General features: G+C 44.5%; 1 protein-coding gene across 2 annotated transcripts in view; it reads left to right on the top strand.

Annotated features, from left to right (window-relative positions):
- Positions 1–2,119: 2,119 nt before the first annotated feature.
- The window catches only part of PITPNC1 (phosphatidylinositol transfer protein cytoplasmic 1), a 78,000-nt gene continuing 70,495 nt past the window's right edge, over positions 2,120–9,624 (top strand). Inside the window, exon 1 of one of the 2 annotated variants that reach the window (XM_032706562.1) lies at positions 2,120–2,774. In XM_032706562.1, coding sequence (XP_032562453.1) covers positions 2,727–2,774 — 48 coding nt within the window. In that variant the 5' untranslated portion in view covers positions 2,120–2,726. The remainder of the gene's footprint in view (positions 2,775–9,624) is intronic. The other variant, XM_032706563.1, reaches the window with a different exon arrangement.

Raw genomic sequence — 9,624 nt, 5'->3', positions numbered from 1 at the left:
CAGAGCTATAAGGTTTGGTTTACGTTGAAAGCACGTAATAGGTGATAAACTGGTTTAAGTCTTTCTCAAGGTTTTGTTGAAATCAGTGTCCTTGCCTATAACTGGGTAGCATCAAGGCCCCATGTAAAGAAGTTCAGGTTTTTATGCTGCTTTTCAGCAGAAACACAGAAATAGTGTTCCCAATGGATGAAGCCACCAGCAAATCACTTAAAACTGAAGTGGATGTTTTAAATCTGAATTTGGATTAACTCTGCTCTATGAGTAATATCACAGAATCACACAATCGTTAAGGTTGTAAAAGACCTTTGAGATCATCAAGTCCAACTGTCGACCCAGCAGCACCACAATGTCCTCAAGTGCCACATCCACACATTTTTTTAACACTTCCAGGGATGGTGACTCCCCCACTCCCCTGGACAGCTTGTTCCAATGCTTCTGTGAAGAGATTTTCCCCCGTATCCAATCTAAACCTCCCCTGGCAGCCTGAGGCCATTTCCTCTCCTCCTGGCCCTTGTTCCCTGGGAGCAGAGCCTGACCCCAACCCGGACACAGCCTCCTGTCAGGGAGGTGTAGAGAGTCAGAAGGTTCCCCCTGAGCCTCCTTTTCTCCAGGCTGAACCCTGCCAGCTCCTCACAAGACTTGTGCTCCAGACCTTTTCCCAGCTCCATTCCTTTCTCTGGACTCACTCCAGCAGCTCGACGTCCTTCTCACAGTGAGAATCACAAGGTATTGCCTTGTCTTGGCTATTTTGCATGGAATTTCAGGAACATACAGTACCAACATCATGAATTATAGCCACAGTTTCCATATTTATAAACGGCTGTGTCACATTTGAGACAGAAGTCTCATTAAACACATTGTTCATACCTCAGTTGAAAATGCAGACTGTTAATAGAGCTCCCAGATTTTTTATTTCTTTGTGTAGGTGTTTGCACTTCCCTGGGAAAGCAGGGATGTGAAATATTGTGCCGTTATTGCAAGGGGGCTGGCAAAGCGACGTAGTTGGCTCCAGGAGATGGCACTGTGTCCTCTGGGCTAAGAATTATACCCACAGCTCCGAAATGTACATCCAGAACCAATAAAATTCTGAGGGGTTTTTGCTCTTTCTTGTTATGAAACACACATTTCACTGTAGACATAAATTCATCCTTAGCTGTCCCAAATACGGCATTTCATCACTTTTTTTTTTTTTTTGCAAATAATTGATACATAAATGCAGATGGATATTTTACCACTGTCTGTGCAGTGCCTTGTATTTTCCTCTTACTGTCACAGCGCTTCTCTGCAATCCAGAGAATGGCTTTAGAGCCATTGGGAGCACAGGAGAAACAGCAGGATGAGCATTTTAAGCATAAAATGCTGAGGTTGTGTAACAGTTCAGGATTCTCAGCTAGTTTCAGAATTGGGTTCCAGTGCATTTCAAGTGTAACTTAATGACAGGTAAATGTCTCTGAAAAACACAGCCCCCGAGCATATTAAAAGCCGATTTCAGTAACAAATTGCAACTAACAGAGGGGGGAAGCCCTCCTGAAACGGCTCTGGCTTTATTGTTCAACTGGGAAGGAGGCGCTTTCTCACTGAACTTTCTGCGTGGCATCTAAAAGTAAAAAACCCGATACCAAAAAAAAAAAAAAGGGCGGTTTTATTTGTGCTGCAAAATGTGCTGGCTGATAACGAAAGGGCTGACCAGAAGGGAAATGGGTGAGGCCTCCACATCCTGTGCTGTGTCCGCACCGAGCGCACGCTTGTCCTTTCCTTTGTACCGGGGGGCGGCTGCGAGCCCGGGGCTCACTGGGTGCAAACGCTTCGCAAGGTGCCTGGTCACACGCAGGGCAATAAACTTCCAAAACGCGACAGCTCCTCGCGGAAGAATAAACCACAGTCGCGGTTTCTCCGTGCTCGGCGCTGCCCGTTCCCCCTCCCGGGAGGCTCCGGCGGGCGCAGCGCGGAGCCCCCGCGGCCCGGCCCCGCTGAGCCCGCCCGGTCCCCCCTCCCTCCTTCGCTCCCTCCCTCCGTCCGTCCTTCCTGCCGCCCCGCTGATGTCAGCCCAGCCCCGCCGGGGCCGCTGCCGATACCGCCCGCCCGTGACCACCGCCCGCCCGCGGCTGCGCGGGGACCCGCGGCCGCCCGTCCGCCGCTGCCCCCCCGCGCCCCCGCCCCGAGCGCAGCGGGAGCCGCGGCGGCCGCAGCCGCGTTGCGGCGGGGAGGTGGGAGCCGCGCTTGGCAGCCGGGAGAGGGAACGTTATAAAAAGCCTTTGTCTCGGGACTCAGCATCGCATCTCTCTCCTGCCGCCCGACGTGCTGCCGGCGGGGGCGAGAGCCACATTTTCGGCTCGTTTGTTCTTTTCGCCGCCCCAGGCATGTCTTGACACAGCCGCGAGAGAGAGCCCGGCGTTTCCGTGCACTTCCGACGGATGTCTCCGGCTGGGGCGAGAGCGGTGGGGGTTTGAGACTTGGTAGCGTATCTCGGTGCGAGCGTCTGTGAGATTCCCATGATCGCGGTGTGAAGGAGGAAGGACGGGAAGAAAGAAGCGGTTGTGTTGGTTTCTCTTCTTGCTGGGTCAGCCTTCCTGGATGGTTGCGCTACTGTCTTGTGGACACATTGTCAAGCGCGCACAGAGAAAGAGGCTTGATTATTCCCCCCCGTGTTTGGTTTTCGTCGTGATCTCTGTGCAGAAATCCGCACTTTTCTCCCAGTTCGCCGGTCCGCACTGAGCAGCAGGAATATGCTCATGAAGGAGTACCGGATCTGCATGCCTCTGACAGTTGAAGAGGTAAGATCCGCGCTCGTACCGGAGACGCTGTTCCTTACCCAGGGTTTTCTCTTGCCAGGAGACTTGAGGTTGTATTTGTTTTACTGAATATTTCTTCTTCGTGTAATGAACTTAGTCGGAGGTGATTGGTTAGAGAGGAATGTTTTTATTGGAAAATAAAGGAATCCTGCAGGAACGAAGGTAACTTAAGTGTACCAAAAGCACCGTGTCGTCAAAATATTGGTTATAAAGATTTTCCAGCTAGACTTTTCAGAGGAATCTCATGCGTGTTTGCAAGGGAATGCTTTTGTACTGAAATTAATATCTGATAAAGCGTTTGTCCAAAACCCAGTTTCTAAATATATTTCACCTTTACTTAAAATACATGAACATGGCCTGAAACTCCCTCCAGCACAGGTAGGGAAGAGAGGCGATCATTTATTAGTAAAAGTTTGTTGTCATTTAAAGAAACGACTGAAAGTCAAACTGCTCTTCGTCGGGTGCTCTCAACTCCGTGTTAGGAACATTGGTTTTATTTGTGTGCGGGCAGTTTTAAGTAGGACCGTAACACCCCCACGGAGCACACGTGTTCTGGAGTTACTCGTGAAGTGTTTGCGGGTGCGGGAGGTGCCTAAAGGCCTGATGGAACACGAAACGGAGACGCTGTTTTATGGTTTCATGGTGCCCTGCAAGTCTGAAAAGATGCTGTTTTATGGAGCCACCTGTGGCGCGGACGGGGCTGAGCCCGCGCTGGGCGCGGATCTTGCGCTTGAGCTGCGCCCAAAGTTCCGCCTATGCCGCCGGCGGCGCCGCCAGGGGGCGCCCTGGCCCAGGGTCCCTCAGGAGGGGTTTAATTCGCTAATTAATGGATAATTAACTCGCTAATTGAGTTACACGTTTATTCTTTGAGTCCGTCCAGGACGGTGTGTTGCTGCACGCTTTTATTTTCTGCAATATGTGCGTGGAGGAGTCTTCAGGAGTACGGCAGGGTGGTCATTTCAATGGTCTTTTTGTCCGTATCTTCAGTTCGGGCAAATTAAACAGTTTTCTGAAACTGAGGATTGGAACTGCCAAATATTTACTTCGGGCTGCTCAGGAAATTCCTTCTGCAGGGAGCAGGACCCAAAGGCACCACATACATGTAGTTAAACAGGTATAGGTTTAATTCTAGCCCTTTTCCATCCAAGTTATATCGTATCCTGTGATATTGGATGGCATTATTCTTTTAATACATAATTTTCTTTGTTTATTGCATTACCCTACTGTAGACAACATTTTTTCCAAGCCAGTTCCTGATGCCCTCAGACTACTTCACTTAGTTAATGACAGTTCACTACATCATCAGAAGGGAGCAGATCTAATTTATTTTGAAACATTGTTATTAAACAAGATTTCCAGACGCAGAAAAGTTCAAAAATCTCCCAAAACAGGAACGGTCGATGCATGATGAGGCAGAAGAAAACGTTGGATGTCATTTTTTTTCTCTAGAATGTTGTCAGAATTAGTAAAGATACTCTGTCTTGTAGTTTCTCTTATGTTGAATCATCCATTATTTAATCCAAGTGCTGCAGCTGAGATGCCTTAATGAGGAACCTAGAACATGTCTGATATTTAGCATCAATTTAATTACTAATTATAAAATGAACTAGGACAGAATTGTAAAATTAGCAGATATCTTATTTTTGTTACAGTATTTACATACTAAAAAAGTCCCACACTGTGTTTCTCGTAGTGGTTCATCCTTGTGACATTCCTACAGCCTTATGAAGGTGGTGTTATCCTACTTTTATACCCTCAGTTGCACATTAACTGCCAACAATGTGTGATAGTTTTTGCCACAAGGTGATGGGGTGGTTCAGTCATCAGGAGAACATCCTGGGGCGATGCTCACCCTTCAAATACCAGGAGCAGTTTGGTTCTGAGAGGCCCAAAGTGCCTCCTACAAGGTGCAAAGTCACTCTGAACCTCAGGGGGCTTTGAGGGAAAGGCAGTTTCCAAAGGATACCCAATTTCCCACGGGGCTGGGGTGTTGGGCCCTGGTCTGCAGTGGCACTTGGGATCCTGACTCACATGGACACTGCTGGCACTTAAGCATCCAAGAAGGGTTTTTGAGGTTCTGTGTTTCAACAGGTATGGAAAAAATGCAGTTCTTATGCAACAGCCTGGCTCCCCCTTTTGTGCTGTTTTTCTTACTTAGACTCTACAACGCTGCTTTTCCATGGTTGATGCTCTGGCTTTCGGCCTGTGCACTTTAGACATAAATCCAAAAGTATTTCCTTGAGCGGTTTTCCTTTTTTAGCACTGCCCTGCCAGTTACCCGTCCACAGGAGTCTCACAGCATGAATGAGAAAGAACTGTGTCTTTAGTCTGTGGTGGTGTGTTGTCACCGACACCACAGTGGTTCCCATGTCATTCCTGGGAGGATAATCTGGCACAGGGAGAGAAATGGAGTGTTAAGTCTGCCAGCCAAGCACCTGTACCCGATCTTCTGGAGTCAGATTTTGTGTGTAATGTGGAAAAATGTGCTGTAAAATGTTGTGTAATGTCCAGGCAAGTCATTACCTTGCGTGTAAATACCTATGCAGGCAGCAGGGAGCAGTTAGTGCTGCTCTGGATGACTATTATGACCTAAATTTGTCTCTAGAGAAGAGTGAAGAACTGATACATCAGTGTAACAGCAGCGCTGTCTCCAGGTTGGAAGAGTTTCTGGCATTGTTGTGGGTAGGAAAGCCTTCATTAGCTACTGCAGATCCTGTTCCTGAGTCCTGCTTTCCTTGATGCCCTTATTAGATAAGATACCCAAATATTTATGGGAGTTTTGTTTATCTACCTGTCAGCTTGAAGGCCAAATGCTTTCTTGCAAAGAAAACATTTCCTGAGAAACGCTGTTTGCTCCAGACTGAGCTGCTCTGGTGTATTTTGAGCTAGGATAGAGGAGTTGGACGTGCATCTTTGTGCCTTGGCCATAAACACCAGGAAAGACAGGTTGTTCCAAGAGTCCTTGCTGGGATGCTGTGGCACCACACTACAGTTCTTATTTAAAGCTGAGGCTACTTCAATAAGCTGAATGTTTATTGGCAGCTGTTTAGGTCTGTTACATATGTATGGTCAGAAGCTGCCTGATCAGCTTTAAAATAATTTGGGAAAGGAAATACCACGTTAATTTCTAAGCAAAATAATAACAACTGCTGTAAGAACTTTGTAAACTAGGTCAGAATAGAGCTGTTGGCTGACAAAGCCAATATGATTGCCAATTAGAAGTCATTCTTTACCTCATTTGTGGTACTTTTGGGAGGGACCCATGCAAATTCAATCCTTTTGTTAACACCAAGGTCTTACAAATTAGGAAAAAACAGTTTCTTTGCATTAATATATAAAGCAAGTAAAATCTGTTCCAGTAATTGTATAAAATATGTTACCAATCCTTACCCCAGCTGCAATTAATAAACGAGCCTGCCTCAGTTATTTTTCCCCTTGCATTTTCATGTGTTAGTTCATTCTTACAAATAGCTTGTTACATCATATGGGAGAATATTATAATAGGCTGCATTGTGGGTTTTCAAATATCATCAGTTAAAAAAGCACATTCCTAAGCAAGTGAAAAGAGCACCAAGCAATGGAAAAGAGCGGAGATGCTAAAAAATTCTCAGACTTGGGTCTTGTTGCAAATCAGAATTCCACAATTTTTCACAGGAAAGATTACATGGCTTTTTTGTGCTTTTGAGATGCCTTTATCTGAAAATGTAAACCAAATGTGATAGGTTAGCATGGTGCTGAACTCTTCTGGGAGAGGCAAAGTCCAGTGAAGTTCCTGATTTGTGTGGAAAGCGATGCTTCTTTAAGGGAAGAGGCGAAAAGACGTTTTTGCTGGATCCTGTTGAAAATGGAGTTGTTACTGCTGTAAAATGCTGTGAAAGATGTGAAGCTGGGCTGTGTATATTTGAAAGCTAAACATCAAATAAACTACAGGAATCACAGGGTTTTTTCCTCGGAAACAGGGATGCCCATTAACATTTCTGTTAGTTCTGAACTCCACGAGCACAGCCAATCCCTGAATTCCTAACAGGTTTTCCTTTGCTTTGTTTCTTTATTTCAACCAAGATTATCTCTGCTGAGCCTGGTGGAATTGCTCCCACTCCCTGCTTTAAATAAAAGCCAGGTTGGATCTGTGGGGAGCTCTGCCTGCATGAGGTGTGGAGGAACAGCTGTATTGTCATGAATACAAACAAGCAGAGACCTGCAAAATGTCCATAAATGGAGATCATGGTTTTTCAACAAAAAGTCCTCTCAGCATTCCCAAATTCTGGGTTTAGAAGTGTTATCCTTGCTCCTTTATAAAAATACCCATCGTTTAGCTCTTGTTTCAAACATTATGAATTCTCCCAGTGTGGATTATTTACGTAAAATTATTTCAACAACATCTGTGTGAACAGTATTTGTATTCTCTGAATCTTGGGTACATTTCTTCTTTAAAAGGTTTCATAGTCTTCTGTTTTGTGCACAGAGGGTACTTGTTATAACATGTTTTATTCAGACAGATTTCAAGCTCATTGAAAGCATTTGAGGTGTTATGCCCTGAGAATCAGCAGGTGTTATGATATTTAGACATAACTATGTGTCTGTAGTACAACAAAGCCTTTAGTAGGGCATAAAGTGTAAAATATTTTTTTCATAAGTACAGTGATCTACTGCAGGACAAACTACACCAACTTGTCCTGCAGTTAATACAGATAGAATAAATACTAATCAACTGTGCGTGCTGCTTTCATTTCCCAGCTGTAGCCACAGAGCATGTTTCCAGGAGTACCTTAATGTATGGAACATTTGTAAAAGCAGTATGTTGGTTGTAAGCAAGAGGACTATAAGCAAACAGGAGGTGAAGTCAAGTTTTCAAATTTAATTCAGTTCATTACTTGTAAATGAAATAATAGTTGCACCCGGTAACGACGAAAAAGTTTCTCTGGCAGTTTGGAGCTGAAGTTGTCCAGCAAAAATGGAGCCTTGCTGTGCAATTTTAATTGAAACTATCAGCAGCTGTAATGCATCTTGCACCAATTCCTTTACAAGGCACTAAATTGCTGTGAGACATAAAGGACCTTTTGCAGTAGTTAATCATTGTGTCTGGATGTGCCTTAGAGAACATCAACCTTACCTGCCTTCTGCATTCAGCACTGTGGGGGCACTGCCACCTTGGTCTGAGGGGTATTCAGAGTTAATTATTGATCTAGGAAGCCTCTTTACACCATTATGAACATCTTTTTACCCTTCAAAAGAAATCCTTGTGTGAGTCTCTTGTTAGCAAAGGGATCTGGCCTTTGGTGGGCGGTCGTGTCTGCTCACATCACAAGGCCTTGGCTCACACAGCGTGACCTCACATTGACCTGAGAGCTTCTGGCCTGGGGAGAGTCACTGTGACAGGTAAAACAGGTGAGGGAAAGCACCACAAGTTAACTATTATACCCAAAAATCACCTATTACGTTTTCTTTTGAGGCACTGTCTAGCTGTGAGAATGAGGGGATGAAAAGTGAGAGCTGTGTTTTACCCTGGGGAAAAATAAACCCCTTGCTTTAGTTTGGCCTTCCCGTGCTAGTTGTGGTCAGCTCCAAAGCACAGCAGTGCAGAGCACATGTCAAATCTTTGTGGAGCCCCACTGCAAAGAGAAGACCAAAAATACCCAATTTTCTCCCTTACTCCTGTTTGCACTTTTCAATAAAACCCTGTGAAGGGAACAAGACAACATTTGCTCTCCAAGTTTCAGTGTAAATCATTAAAAAAATCTTGCAGTGGAAAGGATTAGATATTACCCAAGGAACACCAGGCTCTGACATACATCTCTCTTTATCTCCCTTGCTCTGTCTCTCCCTGTCAACACTTGTTTTCCCCAAGGTATATATATCTCTTTAGCAAATAATACCACACAGTTGATTTGAGGACTTTGTTAGCAAAATGCAGGGCCCAGTTTTGCATTTCCCATAGAAGAAAATGCAGCCTGTCAGTGTTTCGGGACATTTTCGAGCTAAGGCACTCTGCAGAGCTTTGATGCCATCAAGGACTCCATGAGCTCTCTTTGAGACATAATGCAGGCTTGGAAAGAAAAGAACTGGGAAAGAAACACACGGAATGTCAATACTGGCTTTTAAAACTCAGCACTTCAATTATTTCTTTGGTATTTTGGGATGAACTTTGACTTGCTGAGAACACGAGGTTCTCGTAAGAGTTGATGTGAAAGCTGAGTGATCAGCACTTTGGAAATTGAGACCACTTCTGTTTATGTACCTAATAATGAATGTAGATGTCTGTATTGGCAGCTTGAAGTTTGATAGCTCTGATATGTCATATACATTTTCCCTTAGTCCAGTCTGTTTAATTTCTTCATCTGTCTTCTTTTAAGGTTAGAAATAATATAGTTATATCTATTTTCATGTGATTTTTGCCTGACTGCCAAAAAAATTTAGGTGATTTATGGCCCTTAAAGTCTATAAAGCCCTTTAGATTAGAGGAAGAGAAAGATTTCTGTAATAACTAGGAAAGATTACAAATTATATTTTCCTTTATGAGTATTCATTTTATTCTGATAGACATTTGTATCGTTAAAATCTGTTAGAGATCCTGTTCTTGGGTACAAAAGGCTGCCTAGTCAGATAATGGAAAACCCATAGTATATAACAATGATTCATTCACTGTATCCTTCTCTGTGAGTGGTGAGCTGACAAATATGTTCCCCAGGCTGTCCTTACAGAGCTGAGGCAGTTGTGGATGCTAAAATCCATGCAGGCTTTCCATCTTACTGTCCAACCTACCACAGAGGCAACCATTACACACTCTAAGGATGGAGATGGATGGTACACACATGAAAACCCTTGAAATAGT

The sequence above is a fragment of the Chiroxiphia lanceolata genome, chromosome 19, assembly GCF_009829145.1.
Source record: "Chiroxiphia lanceolata isolate bChiLan1 chromosome 19, bChiLan1.pri, whole genome shotgun sequence".
Classification (NCBI taxonomy): domain Eukaryota; kingdom Metazoa; phylum Chordata; class Aves; order Passeriformes; family Pipridae; genus Chiroxiphia; species Chiroxiphia lanceolata.
This window is presented reverse-complemented; position numbering and strand designations above follow the sequence as displayed.